Below are 25741 nucleotides of genomic sequence, written 5' to 3' on the forward strand. Positions count from 1 at the left end.
CTTCCATTTCTCAAACTGTTTTAGCATAATTTATCCCCTTTTTATTTTTTAACCATTGGTTGTCTACTCATTCACTCTTCGACTTGCTTATCATCAATAAATAACTTTAATAGTATTTGTGGACTTTTACAGATCTTTTTTTTAACAAATGTAGGGAAAATGACAAGAGTAGTACAATGTAAGCCATCAATAAGCCACCAATAATGCCATTTAAATCAATGCTTTCTGGAGCTGGAAGAAAGAGACAAAAGAGTATATCTACCCTACTAGAGAATTATTTTTAAGCATTACTACAGGATACCGAAATGTGAGAAATGGATGAGCATTTATTTGCTTTCCACAATTAAAAACATTAAATTGGAAAAATGAAACAAATTAGAAAATTGAAACTCACATGGACATGGTGGGGAAAGAGTGGTGAGGGGAGGAGGAAGAAAGTCTCAAGCTTTCTTATCTCACATTTTTAGAAACTGCACTTTAGAAACCCTAGCCAATGGGGAAAGAAGCCATAGGGTTGAAGAGGAGAACTCCTGTTGGGAAATTAAAAAAAAAAAGGGGGGGGGGAACCACCTCTCGTCTAACGGGTGTGTGTGTGTGTGTGTGTGTGTGTGTCTCAAACCATGCTTTGTGTGTTAGAGAATGTGCACCCTTTCTCATGAGAAAAAATAAATTTCTTTCCAGCACTCATACTCAGATTTCTGATTATTTTAATGGTCACTACTGTCCCCCACAGAATTGCATTTAAAGGATTTATGAGTCAATGAAACCAGTGAACTAAAACCAGAATTCTACATCTGTTGTAAGAAATTAAGAGAATGCAGTTACCAAAAGCCAAAACATAAATACAAGCAACCTGAATCCACTCTATTCTCTCAATACCATTAATACTAAGAGCTACTGATTTGGATATTGATTCTTTCATGAAATTCTTCTGTATCAATAAATCACAAGTACACAAAGTTCGCAAACCTTTCATCACAAAAATTCTTCTATGAAAGAAAGTTTGTGAAAAAGTTAATGAAAGGACTTATAGCCTCCTCATTTTTTTAAAAGTGAGAATAATAAAACTCTTGAGAAATTATATGATTTGCTCATAGACACATAGTCAATAAGTATTAAAGCTAATTTAAATTGCATCTTTTGACTAAAATTCCAACATTTTCCCCCATTTAACAAATGTATTCCCAATTTTAGCTATTTAATTGGCCATCTATAGTTAAAATTAATTTTCTTCAAAGGAGTAACTGGTAAACTGGTGTTCCCTTTTAATGTTGTGACCCAATTTCTCTAAGTTGTCCTATTTAGTTATTCTGCCTCAGGTTATAACCTTTCCCTCTTAATGTTTGATGAGATAAAGGTCTACCTCAGTTGCTCTGCCCCAAAACCCCAGGCTATAATCATTCCCTCTTAAATGGTTGATGAGATAAAGGTTTTATATCTTTAGGTTAAAATCATTCCTTCTTAATGTTTGACAGGATTAAGGTTTATTCATTTTAGATGTCATTAGAATATCAGTAACCTCCCTCCATTGTGTCATACTAGGGGCCTCCCCCCATTAGGTTATCCCCATCCAGGTACCTCCCCCATTGTGCCATTGTTCTTTTTCTCCCATAAAAGGTTTGCCCTCTAAGTATTTCAGGGCTGGATTCTTTGAGATGATAGTCTTGTCCAGCCCTGGGACCAAGATCCATCTGGTCCCAGTATCTCTCTCCATTTAATAAACTATTGAATTGGTCTCTAATCTCTGTCTTGCTCAGTTTCTCTGGCGTTACATTTTGGAGCTTCCCCAGTGAGATATCAGGAACTGAGAATGGGACTAGGGGGTTAGAGACATTTCAAGTCTCCACTTTGGGCCTGGAAACAGTTGGGGATCTGGGGTTTCTCTTTCTTGGAAAAGGCCAGCCTTCTGGATTCCTCCAGAGTCTCCAGGAAGAGAGCAGTTCATCAGCTGGGGCCACACCTGACAGTGGATACTTTCGATTCAGCCAGGAAAGATTAAGTGTTAGCACCTGGATTCTCATAATAGAATATACTTGCTCATGCTAACACCTGGGTTCTCAGAATAAATTCTGAGAAGTAGTGTCGAACTGCATGCAGTTGGCACTCCCTGAGTGTTACCTAAGACACATCTGGTTCTGTGTACCAGTTGGCACAACTCTGGGCATTCCAGAGTATAAATCTGGGTATTTTTTAAAGACACATTGGCTTAGCCTTGTGTGTGAATAACCAGGCGTGGTTGTCACTTTTGGGGTGTCCTTGAGATGCCATTGCTTGATTCTTGATTAGTATCTAACTGGACGCGATTGTCACTATTGGGGTGTCCTTGAGACACCCATTTGGCTTGTTTCTTGATAAAATCTTTCCTTGAGCAGATGCTTTGCTTGAGGAAACTTCCTTTAACCCCCTCCCCTCCCAGACCAAAGAGACACATGGCAGTTCTGGGGACCCCATCCCTTCTCGGGGGTCCCAGACCAGCGCTCTCTTTGATCTATTCTGGGGATATAACCAGAGAAAAGAGGAGCTGTGTTTGAGCCCTTCTTCCATTCCACTGTTAAATGCAATGGAGTCTCTAATGGTCAGGCTGTAGCCACAAAGAGGAAGGTCACTGAATTGGGGTGAGTTTAGAGAATGTCTCTACCCACAGCTGCTACTCCCTGGACAGGGGTAAGCAATCTCTCCTTCAGGTCTTGCTTTCCCAGCAAGATTTGGGGGCTTAGGTGAGCTACCCTACCCTCAAGTTCCAATGTGGAACTGCCACAGGAACCCTCGCCATTCAGAACACACTGAGCCGGATAAGACGGCATCTCTTCCTCCTCCACCCTCGATAGGGCCTTTCCTCCCACTTCTTCCATCGAGTGGGGAGTATATACATTTAGGTTTCCCTGATTTGGTCATCGTGTGATAAAGCAATGTCCCTCCCATCACAGCCTTTTAACTGTAGAAGTCTCAGAATACGCTTTTGCATGCTCAGGGGCCTGTCTACAAAGGCTGGAGATTTTAAGATACCATTTGGCTTGGTTTTAATGTTAGTGTCCTACTAAATGTTGTAATTGTGCAGTCTAAGTGTGATCAGTTTTCTGTATGTCTTGTATGTTATTTCCTGTTTTGTGACTTAAGGTTTAAAAAAAAAGGGGGGGGGGGAATCTTTTGTAAAGATTTAAACTCGCCCCCCACTGCTGCTACTTCAGCTATTGGAGCATCTAGTTAGCCTGGAGTGAAGTTTAGTTTGATTTCCCTCCCCCTCCTGTCTCTTGGAGGTGGAGTGGGGGGAAGGGCAGTCGCATGGAATCTTCTCCTCCCCCCTCCCTCTAAACTGTTCCAAACATTTTTTTATCAAGTTGTAGCTACCTGGTTCCTGGCTAAAAGCAGTAAACTGATAAGGTTATGGTAAATATCTGTTTAGGATTTGTTACTGGAGGTAAAATTTCTTGGGTTTGTAGTTAATAGGTCACTGCATTTTTTTCCTCCTGTAACTGATTTCTATAATCAGACCAATGGTCAATAAGAAATTGTTAATTCAATTATGTCATACCTTGCTGTTTCCAATCTGGTTTTCTGTAATCATTATATCCTAAATACTTGAGCAAATAAGTATTTAGTCTGGTCATCTATTGGTTACTAGATATTGTGTCTGGATATTCAAGTTTTTTTTTAAGTTTATAACTAATGAGTTTATAACTGCCATATCTTGTAGCAGTCCTTGTGGACCAGTCTTTCTATCTCAGACTATTCTAACTTTTCTTTGTTAGATTTGTTTTTATTTCTAGATTTGGTCAAATTACAGATATATTGACTTGCTTCTGGGACCTACATCAAGCTTTGATTGTCAGCATGCCACACTACATACACCTATCCCTCTCCCTGGACTGAGCATCTTCACCCATTTCCAGCAAGAAGCAGCTATTGAGAACCATCGCCCACTTTTCCTGATGAAATTTGGACTGATATGTTGGAGTGGGAAAGTGGTTGACTTGTTAAACACACAGTAATACAGTTAAAATTTTAAGACTGGGGATGGAAATTCTTAAACTTGTGTAACTATTGCTGTTATGTTTGAGGGACTTTTAGTCTGTTATGTATTTGCATATGTATATGATTTATATGTGGGATGGTTATTTGATAATTCCTTTCCAAAAAAAAAAAAAAGGGAGGAAGAAATAGGTTGGGGAAACGTATATGTTCTTAGGCACTTCTGCCTTACCCCTTTTCTTACTAGTTTGGATTTAATTGAAAGTCATTTAAACAGTCCTTTTCACTTTTTATTCCTTGCTTAAATTTACTAGACTATGATTTGCTGATTGTGCTTTAACTTTGAAATGCCTTATTCTGTTGGAATTGCCCTGGCAGACTCAGTTTGGGGGATTATTTTTTAGAAACAACCAGAAATTGGATACCTGTCTTGGAACTGGCATCTCTCTGATCTGTTTCTCCACTCCTGTTACCCCAGGTCCTTAATTAGTATTTCAGCGTACTTTAAAAAAACCTTGTAGTTGATATCGGGCCTCTAAAAGTTTGGGGTTTGCCTGCCTTGGTCTAACTGTGCATAATCTGCTCAGAAATCTGATGCTTTCTGAAGCCCTGTTTGTTCCTCTGGGCGAGACAGGTAGAGCTACTCCAAGCCTCACCCTTCTTCCCCCCCCCCCCCCCCAACCATGTTGCCCCCTGAATGGGCAGCACAACTGTCTTGAACCCTGCTGCTCTGTAAGCAGAGGCCGAGTCATGCACAAATGACCACACACCTAACTGTCCATAACTGTCCCCAACTGCAGAGAACCTGACATGATTGCAATAAGGTGTTTTGTGTATTGCTGATTAACTCTGGGGTTATCAGGGAGAGACTTGACCTTGCCATAAGTCCTTGCATTGTTCTAGCTTTATTTTGATTTTTATTTGGTCTATTTACTTCACATAGGGTTGTTCAAAATTATGGTGCTAAGACCTTCTAGAGGAAGGTAATTCAAAGATTTGAATAGTTAGAAGAGAAAGACTGGGGAATGTAGTACCAAAGTTCCCTTTTAATATCATGAATTGTCCTATTTAATTATTCTGCCTCGGGTTATTATCTTTGCTTCTTAATGTTTGATGAGATAAAGGTCTACCTCAGTTGCTCTGCCCCAAAACCCCAGGCTATAATCATTCCCTCTTAAATGGTTGATGAGATAAAGGTTTTATATCTTTAGGTTATAGACATTCCTTCTTAATGTTTGACAGGATAAAGGTTTGTCCATTTTGGATGTTATTAAAATATCAGTAATTTCTCTCCATTGTCATCCTAGGGGCCTCCCCGATTAGGTTATCCCCACCCAGGTACCTCCCCAATTGTGCCATTGTTCTTGTTATCCCATAAAAGACTTGCCCTCTGAGTATTTCAGGGCTGGATTCTTTGAGATGATAGTCTTGTCCAGCTCTGAGCCCAAGATCCATCTGGTCCCAGTATTTCTCTCCATTTAATAAACTATTGAATTGGTCTCTAACCTCTGTCTTGCTCAGTTTCTTTGGCATTACATAACTAAATATAAATGGTTTGCTTTGCAGTTTCCTCAAACACCCATAACGGCAAGTAGGATCCACTATATTATAAAGCTGATCATCTTATAAAAAACTTACCATTTTGAAAGATTTAAGAATTCTAACCAAATTAATGACCAACTAGGGCTTTCAGAGACCCACTGATAAAGTATGTTGCCCATTTTTTGCCAGAAAGGAGATGGATAAAATATGAAGGAGATATAGATTTCTTGGCATGGCCAATGTGAGAATTTGTTTTAATGATTATGCCTATTTATTATAAGAATTAGTTTTTCCATCAGTGGTAAATGATGAAAGTGAAAGAGAAAATAAATGCTTGTTAATTTAAGATAATTTACAAAAATATCAAATGCTTTTCTACTGGTTTTCAGTTCATCACATCTATGAAAGAGGATATTTTTTTAGTTTTCACTATCATTTAACAAGGGTAAAATTTTCCTTGATTCTTCTTTGCTGACTAATATAATGATTTCTCACCTTACCTCATATTTCTTAAAAGCTGTTTTTCTTTTTAAATCCTACAATTTTATAACTGAATTCATGATATTAAAAAAAAAAACTTTTCCACTGTGACTGAGAAGTTTCACAAAAATTGAAAATGAATAATTTATTTTTGAACTTTTTTCAGCTTAAATTTTTTGGGGGTCTTTTCTATGTATTTAGATGGTTTACTTTTAGGTCTTTACAACTTTTTTTCTTGAAAGAGAAAACTATTATTTAAAAGTATCCTTGTGTTCAAAAAAAAAAGTCTTGAAATAAAAGTACTTTAACCAATATTATTAACCAATTATTAACCAATATTAACCAATATTACTATAATTTTCTGAGGAGATCATGATACACTGATGATTTATTTATGTATCTATGTGCCATACTGTAAGCTAAACCAGTATTTCCAGTAGAGTGATATTTGGTTTGGTTTGGTTTTAATTTTCTTTAATGCAATTTTTTAAGGTGGTAAAGAAAAATGCTTCTTATAAAGAAGTTTTATAAATGTTATCTTTCTTGAGTGAATGGGTATGGGAGAAGGGAGTAGGAGAAAAGAGGGGAAAAGAGAATTAGTTCATTCAACACTTTTGTTTCTAATTGGATTCTAGAATGTAAAAAATATACATATTTGCAAATCTACTCATTTCAACTTGCTTAGCTGAGTGATATATCACTCCTTTGTCTAAAAGCAAATTAGGGGGTTGGATAGTCCCTTTTATTTCTTCAACATTTCACTTTTTACTTCCATTGGCAAACAAACAAAAAAAGCCACTCTTAATTGTGAATGGATACAATCATTCTGGAGAGCAATTTGGTACTATGCTCAAAAAGTTATCAAACTGTGCATACCCTTTGATCCAGCAGTTTTACTTCTGGGCTTATATCGCTAAGAGATTTTAAAGAAGGGAAAGGGACCCATATGTGCAAAAATGTTTGTGGTAGCCCTTTTTGTCATGGCTAGAAACTGGAAATTGAATGGCTGCCCATCAATTGGAGAATGGCTGAATAAATTCTGGTATATGAATGTTATGGAATATTATTGTTTTGTAAGAAATGACCAACAAGATGATTTCAGAGAGGCCTGGAGAGACTTACATGAACTGTTGTTAATCAAAATGAACAGAACCAGGAGATCATTATGCACTTCAATAACAATACTATATGATGATCAATTCAGATGGAGATAGCTCTCTTTAACAATGAGATGATCCAAACCAGATCTAATTGTTCAGTAATGAAGAAAATTGGCTACACCCAGAAAGAGAACTATGGGAAATGAGTGTGGACCACAACATAGCACTTCCACTTTTTCTCTTGTTTGCTTGCATTTTTGTTTTCCTTCTCAGGTTTTTTTACCTTCTTTCAATATCCGATCTTTCTTGAGCAGCAAGATAACTATAAATATGTATACATATACTGTATTTAACATCTACTTTAACATATTTAACATGTATTGGACTACCTGCCATCTAGGGCAGGGGGGTGAGGGAAAGGAGAGGAAAAGTTGGAACAGAAGATTTTGCAAAGGTCAATGTTGGAAAAACTACTCATGCATATGTTTTGTAAATAAAAAGTTATAATTTAAAAGGCCATTCTTTATAGATATAGTGTTTAGACTTGCAATAAAACACATAATTTTTTGTTCCTTTTAAGTCAAAAGATACTACAGTATATTTTCTTTAAAGCAAGCTATTTTAAAGTTGCACTCAGCAACTTAAGTTCAGGGTTCCCTGCAGAGCCCAATAAAACTTCTCTGCAAATAATGCCTCCAATAATATTTATAACTGTTTACATTATTTGATGATACCAGGAGCACTTCTAAAAGCTGCAAGAATTTCTTACTATTTTCTTTGTTGTACTGAATAGTGCTAGTTAATCAAAACAAAATGAAGAAAGCCAAATGTAAATATAGACCATTATTTCTCTGTAAGATAAAAAAAAATTACTTTACTAATTAGATTTAAAATATTATCATTTTCATCCTTATTGCCTATAAAAGCCTGTACACATAAACAAGAGGGAGGAAAAGATGAAGGGAACAAACATTTAAGTACATATTATGGGCCTAGTACTTTGCAAATATTATCTCATAAAAAAGGAGATTAAAAGAGATATTCCAAATTCAGGTGTGGAAAGTCAGGACTACTAGAGTTAGAATCAGGAAAACTAGGGTTCCTTTATGGTATATTCTATGATTGTGAGAAAGTCACTTCATCTCTTTAAGATTCAGTTTCCTGGGGCAACTAGATGGCGCAGTGGATACAGTACCAGCCCTGAAGTCAGGAGGACCAAAGTTCAAATTTGACCTCAAACACTTAACTTCCTAGCTAACATAGCTGACCCTGAGCAAGTCACTTAATCCCACATGCCTCAGCAAAACAAAAACAAACAAACAAACAAAAAGATTCAGTTTCCTCACCTGTAAAATGAAGATAATAATGCCAATAGTATTTATCTCACAGATTTGTGATGAGGCTCCATTGAAATATGTAAAGTATGTTAACAAGCTTTAAAACTAATCTAATGTTATTATGTGTTTTGTATATATTTGTATAAATAAATTTGAAAAAACATTACCTAAGATGATCATGTTTATATTGTTAGATATTGATTATTAATACTTGAGGCCCCTGAAGCATTTGAATTGTCAACATAAAGTAGGACAAAATCCTATCCCTATTATGAGTTAGCTCTGCCTTTAGTTCAATAACCTACTAAGAATGATAAATACTAACATTTCTAATAGTAAAATATATTTTAAAGAATGCAATGCAAAGTTAATTAGAAGATTTGGGGCAAATTTTTTTCATTTAGATATAGTAGACATTTAATAAATGAACAAGAAAATTCATTAAATCCTTGGATACCAACTCTTTTTGTCCATAGTGTATGTATGTTATAGGAGTGACTATAGTAAGACATATGAAAAGGTACAGAGGAAAGATAGTATTATTATTATTTTCTGAGGCAATTGCAGTTAAGTGACTTGCCCAGGGTTACACAGCTAGGAAGTGTTAAGTGTCTGAGGTCACATTTGAACTCAGATCCTCCTGACTCCAGGATTGGTGCTCTATACACTGCGCCACCTAGCTGCCCCATATTATTATTTTATAGCTATACCTTTTATAATCCAGCATGGTTACAAGAGCAATGATCCTCTGTCCAAAAAAGCTGGTCATTTTTTAAAGGTAGCAATATTTTTTATTTCCTAGTTCCCTACTCCTCAGTTGAGAGTATATATATATATATATATATATATATATATATATATCACATATAATATTTGGTATAATTATGTTAAAACCAAACATTTTCATCTTACTGTCAGCAAAAATACTAATTGCTAAAACAGTTAAAAATCAGAAATTTGATTTTTTCCCCTTAACAACAGATACTTTTCACAGCAGCACAGTTATAGGAATCTAATACATGCATCAAAAAAATCATTTCCAATACTTGTAAAGATATCAAGTAGTATAATTCTAATTTGTGGATAGATTCTAATACTAATAATTCTAAGAGTTTAAAGCAAATGTAATTACATTTTTCCTGATTAGGCATGTTTCTCCAGAAACTTATACTTATAATCCAAGAGGCTTAAATTACGGCATATCCATGTTGTGCCTAAGTAATGTTATGCTTACTGATTAGAAGAAAAGTTAAATATTCCATCAGAGTAAAAAATGCCTGAATGATCACATTTTACTCATAAAAATAAAGGATAAAGAGATTGCATTGTTAATATTTGTAGAGTTGTGTTTCTTTTTTTTTTTAATATCACTCACAATGACTTAAAAGAACATTGGAATCATCAATAGAATGCTGTTTTCCAAAAGTGAACACAAGAAAATTCCTAAGCTTGGTCCAGAAGTAAGAGTTAAGAAAATGTATATTCCCACTTTGAAGAAGTAAGAACAGGTGAATAAATTTTGAATAGTATGTATATTTTGAGACATGATTGACAATATTGATTAATTTTGCTGAGTTGCTTTTTTAAAATTTTTTATATTTTTTTGAAATCTATACAAATTAAGATTTTTTAAATTCTGTTTCCTAATATTCTCTTGTTTGACCCTTTAAAAGTTTAAGCTATGCTTCAATTTACCTTTTTTCTTTCTTTTTACCAAAATTATGATTTTATTGATATCAGACGTTCCTAATAAAGAACTTCTTTTCCCAATCCAGGTTGAAACCAGTTCTGCAACTTATGAATCAATTAATGAGCACTTATTAAGTGCCTAACTACATGCATCAATCAGTGTAGTAAGCTCTGGGCTAAGCTAACAATTTTACACAGCTCTGTATGGCAGCTGATATGTTAAATGACTTACTCAAAATCACATAAGCTGCTATATGTCAAAGGGAGGACTTGACATAACACTTCCTAACTCTAAGGCCAGCTAATTTTATACACTAAGCTACTCCCATCAGTTTTAATTAAATTAATAAGTGCTTTTTAAAAAACAAATCACTGAACCTTCCATAAAGTTCAGGCCCTCAAAATATCCATCAGCACCATCTATCTTTACCCCTCCTAAAAATTTTCATATCATTTTATGGCTTCACAAGAGAACCAAAGGAACTCAAGAGTTCCTCAACCCAGACACAAGCACAACAAAAGAAGTAAAAATTAATGATAGAATATGATTATTGTATTTAAATTTCTTAAACCACTGTATTTGAGAAAAATTTAATCTTCAAATACCTTTATAGGATTTCCTTTTTAACAAGGTAATGCTAAAATACTAAAAGTACCTTTTGCAACATGGTGGTCATTTGAAATGTCAGTGCTTCATGTCCCCATTTACTTACCTAGAAAAAAAAATGAACATATTAAAATTGTATAATTATCCCAATTATTTATCTATCATGACTATATTTAATATATGGCATTCTAAGTTAAATTCTAAATTTTCTACTGAAAGTGAAGCAGTTGTAGAACAAGCATTAATTCATTACAGTATACATTGATAAATAGTTCTTTTTTTAAAATTTTAATAGCTTTTTATTTGCAAGTTATATGCATGGGTAATTTTACAGCATTAACAATTGCCAATCTTTTGTTCCAATTTTTCCCCTCCTTTCCCCCACCCCTTCTCCTAGATGGCAGGATGACCAATACATGTGATAAATAGTTCTAAAAGAAATGTACTTAACATATATCTCTTCTCTTGGAAAAAAGGTAAAAACTATGGGTAGGATACATGTCACATATTATTAGTCAATGTATCAGCTGGTTTCAATTAAATATTTTTCCTTGTTACAAAGGAGGATTCGATATGTGTGTTAGGGAAGGGGAGAGGAAGGAGGAGAATAAATGATTATGGGGCAAATATGAAAAGACATAATAAAATTATATCTTTGGGTATATGAAAAATTATTTCAAATTCATTTTGAAATATTTTAAAATAATATAAAAAATAAAGGCAATCTATTATACATGGAAAAGAAAAAGAAACACTTTAATGTATATGCTCCATTAGATAAAAAAGGACATGAAAAAGGAAGGAAACACACATTTAAGAAAAAATGCCTGAAGGCAGTAGGAAGAGGAAGGAAAAAGCATATGCCAGGCACTTAAGCTAAATACTTCATAAATATCTCATGTAATCCTCACAATAATCCTAGAAGTTAAATGCTTTTATTTCCATTTATCAGTTGAAGGAAACCAAGGCAAACAGAGGTCAAGGGAATTGCCCAGGCTCACACAGTTAGTAATTGTTTGAGGTTAGATTTGGATACCTGTCTTCCTGACTCTAGGCTTAGTGCTCTATTCACTGTGTCACCTAGCTGACTCTAACTAAAGAAACTGCCTGAGCACATGCTCACAATCAGCTTATGTCAGAAACAGGACTTTATTGATTTCCTTGTACCCAGTCCCATTCTAAAACCATTGAAACTTTTTGAATAACATGGTCAGATCTTTGGAATAACAACAGGGTCAGATCTTTGCTGTGGAAAAAAATCAATTTTTGCATCTAGGAAGTTCCTTTAGAGTCAGCTAGGTGACACAATGAATAGAGCACTAAGCCTAGAGTCAATGGATCCCCATTGCCTCTTGGATCAGATACAACTGTGTGGCATTTAAAGTCTTTCATATTTTGGCTTCAATCTCTCTACTATTATTTCATATACTCCCTCTTCACACAGCTTACATTCTGACCAAACAGTTCTATTTGTTGAAATTCATGTATAGGACCTTTTCTCTCTTGTCCACATACACCTCAAGTTATTTATCCCCTATAAGGGGAATCTCTTACTGTCACCTCTTGGAATCTCTATTCAAGTCTCAGCTTACTTGCAACCTCCTACACACACAAACACATACATGTATGCACACATAACTTACTTATCTGTGCATATTGTTTTCCCCAGTAAAACATACAACCTCTTTGAAGGTAAGATTATTTGGATTTTTTTCTTCATCCTAGAATTTTTAGCATATACAGTAGGTACTTAATATATGCTGATTGAATTAATTAAACCTTAACGCAATAAAATTCTAATATAAGTGCTAATTCATTATGGAATGTGGTGGTAGATGGGGTGAATAATTAAAGCTCCCTAATAATTGAATTTAAAATTCATTCAACATACAACAAAAAACTAAAAATCTAATACAGCAAAATTCTACACAAAACAAATGGGCAAAAAATATTACACATAATAACCTAAAGACTGACTACAAAAAATTACACATAGTTACATATGCTAAATATGTATACTAATATCAATGGACACAAAAGAATATCTCACACTACAATGAGGAATTTTTTTAAAAATCAATATTTTGTAAGCTGAATGCTAAAAATAAAGATTTCTGGTTACTGTTAAAAATTGTTCAAATTCAGTTATTTTAAACCAGACTTCAAACCACAGCCAAAGTCACAGAGCTACCTATGAATCTCACTTCTAGCACCCTCATGGGTTGCTCTGAACTGCCCCTGAATATACTGAGCTCCACTAACAGAACTCACATTATTCCCTTTTGAAAAGAAAAACTAGTTTCTGGAACCTTCCGTACATGTTTATTCTTCTCCAATTGAATTGAGCCTGTCAAGTGTCATTTAAGTGTTCCTCTTTTCACTGCAATTCTTGTATCTTAATGATCTACTGTCTTGTATTTAGCTGGGTTTACAATGTATTTCTTGGACTCCTTCAAGAACCACAATTCAAATGGATTTTCATCTGACTGTGAATAGTTTTTCAATGATGAAATACATCATGCCTCTTTATTTTTTCTCTTTTTAGGAGAGTATTTTCCTTTAAGGATGGCAGAGCAGCAGCAATGGAAACCATTTGTTCCATGTGAAATATCAACTGGATAGTTCTTCCACATTTCCTCTTCTTGCTTTGATTATATACCTTCTTTAAAGATGAAAATAGAAAATTTTAAATCTATTTTTACCTCTTACCTTTAATATAGAATTTAAGTTTAGAAAATGAAACTGGTTCTTCATCAAATTTAGTCCTTCTCTAGGATTTTTGTTTTACTTCATAGGCTTTGAAACCTGTTCCATATTCTTATCACTTAGTCATGAGACTCAGTACTTGTCGAAAACCATTTAAACTATAGGTTGAATGCACAAAATTTTTGTTGTTCCGTCATTTCAGTCATGTCTGATGCTTCATGACCCCATTTAGGGTTTTCTTAGCAAAGATACTGGAGTAGTTTGCCATTTTCTTCTCTAGGCCATTTGATAGATGAGAAAACTGAGACAAAGAGGGTGGAGTGGCATGTCCAGAGTCACACAGCTAATAAGTGTCTGGGACCACATTTGAATTCAAGTCTTCCTAAATCCAGGCACAGTGCTTTATCAAACTTCTCAAATTGATTCTCCAATACAGATCCTAAATTCAATATGCCCCAACTCATTTATCTCCCTCCCAACTCATCTCTCTGCCAAAATCTCTATTTATGTGAAAAGCACGAAAAGTATTCCAGTTCCCAGATTCTTAATTTCAATGTTCCACACTTTCATTTATTCCATGTATCCAATTAGCTGCCAAATCTCACCAATTCTATGACAACATCCCTCCCATTTCTCCTTTTTTTCCCCCATTCAATTAATCCTTCAATTCACCTCCAGGCTAGATTGTTGCATTTGCTTCCTATTTTGTCTCCTTGATTAAAGTCACTTCTCCTCTCTACCCATCTATCTTTCAAACCAATGTCAAATGACATTGCATATATCCTTATGCATATATCTTGACGATGTCACTCCACTACTCCATAAATTCCAGTGGCTCCCATTGACTCTAGGATAAAATATAACTCCTTGAATTATCTTTTGAAGTCCTTCACAATTTGATCTATTTTTCTAGGTTCATTAATCCTCCTCCTACAGTCTGTGATTAGATGAAACTGAATTTTCTCACCTATATCATTTGATCTCCTATTTGACGTTGTACGAGGAATTTCTTCAACTCCACGTCATAGAACACCTTTCTTTCTTCAAGACACCTCAAGCATGTCATTCTAAACTAAGCCCTTCCTGATTTCTGCCCCACTACCCCTAATCAATCACTAATGATCACCATCCATAACTACTTTGTGTTTAAATAAGCCTTATGTTTAGTTTTATTTTTTTAATCTTCATATTTTTCACTCCTGCTTCAATAAGTTTATATTATAGATGATATCATGCACACACACACACACACACACACACACACAAAAGCTATAACAAACAAGGTCTAATTAAACTATTCGGAAATCAATTCAAATGTCAAGTGGAAGAAGCCAAAACATTAACTCTTTTACCACTTCTTTAAAAAAATAAAATAATAAAATAAAATTTAAAAAAAAAATTAATTTAAATAAATAAAAACAGTGGCAATAAGAAGCTAAATTAAAAAGTTGAGAACATTCCCACCATTAGAAGATTTTTTTCTCTCTTCAGATGTGATCTCTAAGAGTAATAGCAATTTAAAGTATAAATTCATTTGCAAAGTATTACAACACAAGAGATGAAGGTAAGAGAAGAGCTATCACTTCACAAAATACTTTTAAATGATTAAAAAGTAATAAATCAGCAGAGAGATTGGTTGAAAATACAATAAAAGTTCATCATGCAGGGAATACTTGTAGATAACCCTGGAAGAAGGACATGAAACAAGAGATCCACTAGCATATTTCAATTGATCTGTTTTCAACAACAAAACAATGAAACTGCCACATTTTTATTGCTACTTCAGCATCCAATGTATAACCTATGACCTCAAATTTCACCTCTGCAACTGCCTTTTAGACATCTCAAACTGGATGTCCAGTAGACATCTTCAATTCAACATGTCCAAAACTAAATATTATTTTCTCATTATATTTCTCCCCTAGGTACCCTCCCTGCCACATTCCCTCTTACTGTAGAGGAAAGCACCATCTTCACAGGGCCTCAGGCTCATCAATTTAAAAGTAATTCGAGATTATTCATTGTCACTCCCCAAATCCAATTTTCTTCCCAAAGTCTGTCAATTTTATCTTTCCAACATCTCTTTAATATTACCCTTCTCCTCTGACATTGCTCCCAATCTAGTTACAGGCTCCCATTATCTTACATTTGAATGATTACCACAGCCTTTTAGTATGTTTTCTTAAATCTCTCCCCAGTTACAATCTTCCATCTAGCTACCAAAGTAATTATCCTAAAAAAACAGTTCTGACCATGTCATTCCCCTACTCAATAAAATCCATTATTTCCCCATTGCCTCCAGCATCAATATTAAATTCTTTTTTTTGGCATTCAAAGCTCTTCATAACCTAGCTTGTCCTACCTTTCCACTTCTTCTTACAATCTACTCCCCACCTTGTATCCTGGCCTCCTGATTTTTCCAAGAAACTCCATCTCCATCCAAAAAACATTCACTCCATCTCCTGACTTCAAGGATTTTCTCTGGCTGCCTCCATGCCTAAAACACGTTACCTTTTCTGTTCTGACTACCTCTCTATCTTCATTTTAAGTCCCAATTAAAATCTCATTTTTATAAGAAGTCCTCCTTAACTGCCCTGAATTCTAATGACTTCCTTCTGTTAATTATTTCCAATGTATCCTGTATTTAGTTTTCTTTGTATATATTTGACTGCATGCTAATTCCTTCATTGGATTGTAAGATCCTTGGATACGAAGACTGTGTTTTCCCTCTTTTGTATCCTTGGCTCTTAATATAGTACATAGGAAGTACTTTAAAATATTGATTGAGTGGGGGTGAGGAGGGTGGAGGGTGGGGAGGGGCAGTTAGGTGGCCCAGTGAATAGAGTACCAACCCTGAAGTCAGGAAGACCAGAGTTCAAATCTGGCCTCAGACACTTAAGACTACCTAGCTGTGTGACCCTGGGCAAGTCACTTAATCCCAATTGCCTCAGCAAAAATTAAAAAAAAAATTAATTAACTTATTGATATGTGAAGACAAGTTAAGTAAAGACAGTAAAGAAAATGACATTGAAGCAAACAAAAAGTAGAAAGAGAAGCTGATCCTGAACAAATCGGAGAAAGAAATAGGACTAGACCTGTGAGGTCACAGGTAACAATATAGGGAACTCCTATAAGTAAAACCCCCCAATGTAAATTGTGCCTTCTCTGAAACTTATTTTTAGAGTTCTACAACAGCAATATGCCTCCCAGGAAGTCAATATCTTGACCAAGATAGATTCAAATGAATCTTTACAGAGACCTAAGACTAAATAATAGGGCTGAGCTGTTGAGATTTTCAATAGAATTGGTCTAGACACCAACACCAAACAAATAAAGTAATGAGAAGGAACCCTTAAAAAGAATGAGGAAGAAACAAATCCAAGAAAGTTATACAAGAAGAACAGGAAGAAAGTTAAGGATCCTCCTCCCATCCCAATCTTACAGGCAAGCGTAAAATCAAATTAGAGGTAACAATTCTTAGATGAATATACACATTGTTTCCAACAACTTCTACCACCTTTTTTTTTTTTACATTCCCCACTCCTCATCTTAAAAAAAAAAAAAAAAAAAAAAAAAAAAAAACTTTACATCTGTAGAAAGTGTTGTGCTTTAGTTTCCCTGAATTGTTCTGCCTCAGTCTCCCTGGTAGCAACCTTTCTGGCCATTAGGACTGAGATAATTAGGGCTGGGAGCCCTGGCTACTCTGGCATTCCAAAGAGTCATAAAATTCCAGATGGCTTATCTCAAATACTTAGAGGGGACCCTCTATCTTCTGGTTCAAACTTAGTATCTCCTAACTTCTTCCTATCAGAATTTATGATTCTTCCTTCTTTATCTCCAATCTGTCAGAATTGAATTTATGATCCTTTCCTGGAACTATCTGCTTACCAGTGCTCTACCCACCCTTGCCTTTGTTCCCCTGATTGCTGGAGTTCTATAAAAGTCTCTGCCAATCCCTTGCTCATCGTTGGATGCTTTGAGACAAGAGTTCCATCCATGTGACTGGGGGTCAGACACGGATCCTGTTTTGCCCCCAGTCTAGACTGACCACTAATAAAATATTAAAAACCTTTCATCTTTGTTGCCTCAGTTTCTCCAGCATTACAAAAGTACAAATCATCTCCCTAAAGTGGAAAAAAAATCAAAAAGCTTTGAGTTCTGGTGGTTCCAGTAGAAAGTACTAATTAGAACTGAATCCAAATCCTTGGAAGAAAGGCGTGAATTGATAAAAATCATACCTCGACTGTTTGCTTATATGAGTAGCCTTTATTTGGTCATATCATGTCTCTGGCCCTCACTTTCCTCTTCTAAAAAATCAGGAGATTGTTTTAAAAGCAATGGAATTACATATCAATTGCAAAAAAATAAAAACATTACATCCTTTGATCCAGGGGTCCCATTATTGGAACTATGTTCCAAGGAGATTTTATTTTGAATAGTTAAAAGAAGAAAGAATTATATGAAATGATTTAGAAGGAAGAAATCAGCACCAAAGAAAAACATACATACAAACTATAACTCTGTAATAAAACATTAAATTCATATTAAATACACACCAAAAATGTCCAAAAGAATCATAAAAATCAAAAAGGATAACATTAGTTCTACCATGTTGAGTTGAACATACACATCTTTGGAGTTGAAGTTAACAACTGATAAGTTTACAAACACATATAATAATTTACAATCTTTCATTTTTAAAAGTTTTAGGTCCCTATTCATATAATGAATACTAGTATTTGTCAATGAACATGAAAATGAAATTTTCATAATACTGAAGCAAAAAAGTGGGCAATTAGTTTTCTAATTGGTTTTCCAGATGCATATCTATGATCCCATGGGCAGGCTAACCAATAAAACAGCAACTCTAAATTTGAAGAAACTGGGCTAAATGTTTAAAAGTCTTTAAGTATTACAAATGCCTCATGATTCCATGGGTGTGTGTATTCCCTCTACATGTTCAGATCAGTCCTGCCAAGCCTTCATCTTACTTTAAACACTTGACCCTTTTTCCCTCCAGAAATTCTCCAGAAAGGAGCTACTTCTATAGAATACAGATGTTTCTTTCATTTTTATTATACATTTCAGGGTGTCAATGATTGTTATTTGTTGTCACTCTTTCTGTTGCCTAAACAACAAACTTACTTTTACAGATAAACCTCAATTTTTTTGTTTCCCAGACCAAATTAAGCAGATAAATCTCCTCTACTAACTATTACTACAAGGACAACTCCTTTCACTTATGATTTAATATAAAGTATTAAACTTTTATTTGTGTGATTTAACAATAATCCAAGGAAGAATAAAGATTCAAATTAGACATCAAGGCTAAATTGAGTTTTTCTGGTATCTAAGCATTGGTTGAAAGGTTATATAAATGTAATAACCCCAGAACTTTAGGCTGGAGCAACCTTATACTGGCTACGCATACATGGATAATAAATCAGAGAATCTCAAAGGTCAAAGGACTAGCAGTTGCTCAGTTAGTAGCCTCAGTGTTTTTCATATTCCCAAAGGCCCCAAGATTGAGTTAAATTATGATTATGATAATCGGTAGAACTCTTTATCTGCTCTGAAGATCCAGCACTGTTCCTGACTCCAATGATATGCAAGGAACAGCATTTGAAAAGCTAAACCCACCAACATATTGTTGGGAAATTTCAAAGTGGTACAACCATTATGAAAATCAATTTGAAATTAAATATATAAAGTAACTAAGCTGTTCATATCCATATATAAAATTGGATAGTATCTGTAAAGCACTTAGTATAGTACCTGGCACATAGTAGGTACTTAATAAATGCTTGTTTCCATCCTTTCCACTCCCTTTCATCCAGAGATTCTTCTGCTGGGCATATACTTCAAAGAGGTTACTAGCGGAAAAAGACTCTCAATACATTGTAGCAGCACTCTGTGACAGCAAGAACTGGAAACAAAGTAGATACCCACTGGAAAATAGCTAAACAAATTGTGGTCCATAAATGTAACCTAATATTTCCATGTGTAAGAAACAATGAGCAGGATAAAAACAAAGAAACAGAAAGACTTACACAAACTGATGCAAAGTGAAATAAGCAGAGCCAAGAAAGCAATATATACAACGGCAACAATTATGTAACTAGAATAAACAAAATGAAAACAATTGAAGTTGAATATTGGAGATTATAAAGAACAAGCTTGAATTTTGCACTTCCTTGCAGAAGTGGGAGTTCACAGTTATGGAACACTGCATATAATGTCAGTGATTTCAAAATCATTTTTTTAAAAAGTATATCAATAAAAACTTAAAAAAAAAAACAGTACCAGGCATCCTTTAAGAATGGCTGTTAAAAGAAAGCTATTTGGCACAGTGGATAGAGCACCAGTCCTGAAGTCAGGAGGACATTAATACTTTCTAACTGTGTGATCTTGAGCAAGTCACTTAACCCCAATTGTGTGGGGGTGCAGGGAAGAATGGTTCCTAAGAATGGAAAATATTGAAATCTTTTGGAGGATATACTTTGTAAGATCTGTCAGGTACAACTTTCTGGGAGAAACCCACTGTCTCATCTCTCTCATGCAGACCTATAAGTCACAAATCAGTCCATTCTTTCTAATATATATAATTTTTGACTTTTAACCTGTCTCTACCACACTGAGCTTTCTGTCTAATTGTGTAGAAGAATTGCAGCTATCAATCTCAAATTCTCCTGCCTTTATTTCTACCTCTTTTAATTAGCCAACTATCTATCAATCAACTTTTAATTCATTCCAGTTATTTGTCAGGCATTATGTGGGGTGACAAAGATATAAATAAAATAGTTCTTGTCAAAAATACTTTTCGTCTAATTCCAAAAAACTCATGATGGAAAATGCTATTCACAACCAAAGAAAGAGCTATGGAGTTTAAATTCAGATCAAAGCATACTAGTTTCACTTTTAGTTTTTTTCATGGTTTTCCCTTTTTTTTCTGTTTCTTCTTTCTAACGTGGAGATATGTTTAACATGATTGCATATGTATAACCTATAACAGATTTCTTGGGAGAGAAGAGAAGAAAGAGGAAAGGAGAAAAAATTTGGAACTCAAAATCTTATAAAAATGAATATTGAAAACTATCTTTAGATGCAATTGGAAAAAATAAAATACTATTTACAAAAAAAGATTGTCTTCTAAGATAGAGATGCATGCCTACATGCCACCTCTCATATAGAAACCTCATGTAGGGGTCAGTTTTGGGGTTCCACTCAGGTAAAGGAGGTGGTGCCCTATAAGAGACAGAAGATTGAATGCCTTATGAACAGGAAAATCAAGAAAACCAGTTTGATCTTGTACAGAAAAGTATGTGAAAGGGACTGAATATAGATATATGGATACAGATATATATATATGTATGAAATTTATATATATAGATATATGAACATATGAATATTCATTATATATCCAATATATATCCATATATCTATAGCCAATCCCTTTCATGAATATGTACATAGATATAAATAGATGTATGGAAAACAGATGGGGGGGTAGAAGGAAAGGAAGGAGGGAAGGAGGAAGGGAGAGGAAAAAAAAAGGAGAGAGAAGGAGAGGGAGCGGGAAAGAGGGGGTGGAAGGGAAGGGAGAAAGGATGTCAACTGTATCCTACATGACGTCCCACATACTTATTACCCAAAATCTGTATCCTGACACAAAACAGGCATAAAAGACCTCGAAATGTTGTCATGAACAAAAAATGGAAGCACAAACACAATCCCTGGTAAGAAAGAAGGAAAAAGGAAGAAGGAAGAAGGAAGAAGGAAGGAGAAAGGAGAAAGGAGAAAGGAGAAAGGAGGAGGAGGAGGAGGAGGAGGAGGAGGAGGAGGAGGAGGAGGAGGAGGAGGAGGAGGAGGAGGAGGAGGAGGAGGAGAAGAAGAAGAAGAAGAAGAAGAAGAAGAAGAAGAAGAAGAAGAAGAAGAAGAAGAAGAAGAAGAAAAGAAGAAGAAGAAGAAGAAGAAGAAGAGCTTTATGCTTTATTATGTGGCAAATACTAAACACTTTATAATTAATTCATTTGGTCCTCACAATACCTCTGAGAGGTTAAGTGCTATTATCTCATTTTACAGATGAGAAAACTGAGGCAGTAAGTGACTTGTTCAGGGTCACACAGTTAGTTACTGTCTGAATCTGAATTTAGACTCAGATCCTCCTGTCTCTAACAAGGCAACTAAATAGAACAGTGGATAGAATACCAGACCTGAAGTCAGGAAAACTCATCTTCCTCATTTCAAATATGATACTTACTATCATATCACACTTACTAGCTGTGTGACCCTGAACAAATCACTGAATCCCTTTTGTCTTAGTTTCTCATCTGTAAAATGAGCTGGACAAGGAAATGGTAAACCAGTATCTTTGCTAAGAAAACCCCAAATAAATTTATAAAGAGTTAGATACAACTGAAAAACTCCCTGATTCCAGGAGCAGAACTCTACCCACTGCTGCCTTTCAATGCCACTGATAGAAGCATTTTTCTAATTCATAAGCTTTCTCATTCAAAGAAAATCTGTTTTTTAACATTCAGGTCTATCACATTTTTATTCAGGATAGGAAAGACATGAGTGTTTGCAGCATGCTGAACCATGAACTGTAATGTTTGGGCTAGCTTTCTGGAAGGCCTTGGGACCAAGCCTTGGTCTCAGCAAAATAGTCACCACAAGAATAGTCAGGAATAAAATCCAAAGTCTTTATTGTCCCCTTCACAAGTCTGTGTTTGTCATAGTTTGACCCAATCTCCTCTGCCAGCATTCTGCCAATCTGCCAGTCTGATCTTAGTGCAGGAAGCAGGAGAGCCACCGCAAGGATAATCAAAGATAGAATGTCTGTAGCTGACTTTGTCCTCAGTTTAAATAGCCTATTACAATTACATCAATTATAGAACTATTATATCACCATGCTAAGTACTAAGTATATGTAAACTAGATAGCCATTGTATTATCAATTCCACTGAGTTAACGCCTTGTTTCAAGTATACTTCTTTCAAATATACTTCTCCAAAGTTTGGCTCTCTACAGTGAACTGAAATGGACAAAAGACTGGCCCCCTCATCCCTGGATCAAAGGGCCTCAGGCTTATAGGAAAATGTTGCTTAAACTAAATTAAGGAAAGTATTATGTTCAGACAGAATGCTTGCCTAACAATGTCAGACGTCCTGTAAGCTCCCCAGTATCCTCCTTCTCAAGCGAGAAGTCGAGTCACTGTTGTAACCACAAGGCAGAACAAGAATTGCTTATAAGCCTGTCTCTATTTGGGTTCAAGGCGGATCTCTACTGAGAATCTGTCCCAGTCCTGGCCCTAGCTGGTAAATAAACAATAAATGATTTCTACATTACAAACACCTTGGCTGTCCTGAATTTTATTGCCTGCACCATTTCAGAGCCACATTTATTCTTAACTGGTTTTAGATTCTGCTCTGGAAGAGAGTAAGGGGAGGAGAAGGGAGGGCAAGCCTCTTTCTTAATGTCAAATTTAAAGTGAAAATTACAGCCTGGGAGCATTTCTGCTGTATAGTTTATACCAAATACAGCAAAAGAAATACCTACAGAAAACCTATCTGAGATCTTGCCCAGTAACTAGAACACAATAATTCATTAATAATAAGCAGCCCTCTAAAGAATTAGGGCCTGTAAATAAAGGGAGAATTTTCACATATCTCTGTCTCTGTTCTAAGTCCAGAGATTCTGCTGACCCCTGAAAACCTCCTAAAGCAAGTTCCCTTTTCTATGTGTCAGAATTTCAGCACAGTGGCTTGCAACCAAAGTGTTGAGGTCAGAAAAGAATGAGAACAAATGCTGCCTTTGTGCAAGCTTGCTGGAACGAAAAGACAGTTTGACTCACAAATACAATACAATTAGAGGCAGTATAAATTACACAATGCCTCCAATATTCTAGCAATGACAGCATGAACTCTTTCACTTTGACACATGCTCTTAGAGTTTAAAAGTCTTCACACTTTCTTTGTTAAAACACAACCCAACAAAAATTCACTTTTAAGCCAGGTTTTGTTTATATGTTGAATTTGAAATTAATAAATATTTGGAAAAACAAATAAGAAATCTTGCCTTTGAAGTGAAGATTCCTATGGGGTTTGGGAACTGAGAGACACACATTTCTTTCTAATATGGGAACAGATTGAGTTAACAATTATGATTTTCTGTTGTGTTAGGCAGAATTTCCAAGTGACAGAACACTAATGCAGTTGCTTATGAATTACAAGGCAGTATATCTTTCAATTTCCTATGCTGATTACATCATGTCTGAAAAAGAGAAGTGTTCAAGTCTGCAAAACCAATTTTGAAATACATAGAACAGAAAATCTAGGGCCTTAAATGTAGTAATAATCTATCTAATTCTCTGAAGAAAAGATGATCATTTCCTATAATTCTGATAGGAATAAAAATCTACAGCATCCCTCTCTTCTAACTCATGAAATTGGCAATTCAGATAATCCTCTAAATCTTCACATTCAAAAATAAACATTTCCTTCTGAGAGGCCTATATCTTCTTGGAACTATTATTATTTAATAATGATTTGGGGCATGCCTAATGAAAATTTATAGAACAGAATGTTTTAAAGGACTTATAGTGAAGTATATCAGATTCTCTCTAAGTACTTGAAGAGCTGGACATGATTAAACAACAGAAACTATAGTGATGTCATCCACTGGGATGGGGCATTAGAAAAATATGCCTATTTTCAGGGTAATGTCTACCTTTACACAGACAAATGGAATAGAAAAGCAACGATACTAAATGGTTCATGCCTATTTCCATCAGAAAAAGATGTTGAGAGGATTTATGACTAATTATCTTGAGGCTACTTATCAGCACTTTTAGGCTTCATTTCTATATATTTCCTTTGGGAATGATTAAGACCTCACAAAAGCACCAGAACCTTGACGTCAGCCATAATCAAATTAGTTCATTAATTTTCCAAGTCACTCTTTCATTACAGTCCAGAAGAGGAAAAAATAAAGACTTTTTATGCCTTCAAGTGTGCTTTCAGAACTTGTATCCCTATAATATTTAAGGATCATACATTCCTAGGATACTTTGAAAGACATTGGGAATTTCTAGTGATGGAAATTTGGTTGTGACAGTCTTTTAGGGAGATTGTCTTTGATAGGCAGGTACCCATCTTTCAAATTATAGCAACAGGTTGTAAGTGGCTATCTAACCTACCCATGCATTAGAGTCATCATAAAAATAGTTAAGTTTCTTAATAGCTAAACAGTGATTGTTACATGGGTAGAAACCAAATTAAACACTGAGTAAATTAGAATATTCATTCCAAGACTGGTGCAGGGATCAGACAATATAGGTGAATGTAATTGAAAACACCTGGGTACAGAAATATATTATATATCTGCAGATTGTTATTGACTAGTACTGTTACTGGCTGTGTGATCCTGGGCAAATCATTTAACTATACAATGCTCTAGACAACTTTTTTTTTTCTTTTGCTGAGGCAATTGGGGTTAAGTGATTTGACCAGCATCACACAGACAGTAACAGTACTAATCAATAACAATGAGGCCAGATTTGAACTTAGGTCTTCCTGACTTCAGGGGTAGTGCTCTATCCACTGTGCCACCTAGCTGACCCTCTAGACAACTTTTTAAAGCTGTAAATTGTAAAGAACATGTCTATCTGCATAGACAGATTTTCTCATCAAATGTTCCCTATGCATTTGCAATATGAAAGAGTGACTTGGAAAATTAAGGTACAAGTTTATTCCTATCATTATTTCATACATTTAATATACAGTGAAAGAACACAGACTCAGGAGTCAAAGACTCTGAGACTGAACTTCACCTCTGATACTTCCTAAAACCCTGAACATGCCTACTGTCTGAATCTCAGTTTCCTTTTTACTAAAATTAGAGAGATGAACTAACAGGTCCCAGAGATTCCTCCCAGCCCTAAATTTGAATGTTATTTCTATGGTTATACATTCTAACTATACACATCAAGAGGGGAATGTTGTAGTTGAAAGAAAACAAAGGTGAGATTCAGGAAACCTGGAAGAATCAAGGTTCAGTCTCTGCCATTGATTAGCAATATAACCTGGAATATAACCATTAACCTCACTGAAAGTCAATTTTCTTCTCTATGAAAGAGGGGGTTGGGCTATAATGCAGCACGAATCCATAGGATTCAATAATAAAATAAGGTGGAGAGGGAAACGCTGTGATAGACTTCCTTTTTAATGTTAATTACAATGAGATTTTATTTGTATTATAAAGCCATTTGTTTTCCCTCGTGTTTAAGTAGAATGTAAGCTCTTGGAAGAATT

The 25741-nt window shown here is 35.2% G+C and overlaps 1 protein-coding gene across 5 annotated transcripts in view; it reads right to left on the reverse strand.

Moving 5' to 3' along the window:
* Window positions 1-25741, reverse strand: part of ANK2 (ankyrin 2) — an 819525-nt gene that overhangs the window by 595738 nt on the left and 198046 nt on the right. For 4 of the 5 annotated variants that reach the window (XM_031944043.1, XM_031944046.1, XM_031944044.1 and 1 more), the window contains exon 2: window positions 10774-10830. The exons of the other annotated variant lie outside the window; for it this stretch is intronic. In XM_031944043.1, coding sequence (XP_031799903.1) covers window positions 10774-10794 — 21 coding nt within the window. In that variant the 5' untranslated portion in view covers window positions 10795-10830. The remainder of the gene's footprint in view (window positions 1-10773; window positions 10831-25741) is intronic. 5 annotated transcript variants of the gene reach the window in all.

The sequence above is a fragment of the Sarcophilus harrisii genome, chromosome 6, assembly GCF_902635505.1.
Source record: "Sarcophilus harrisii chromosome 6, mSarHar1.11, whole genome shotgun sequence".
In the NCBI taxonomy this organism is placed as follows: Eukaryota; Metazoa; Chordata; class Mammalia; order Dasyuromorphia; family Dasyuridae; genus Sarcophilus; species Sarcophilus harrisii.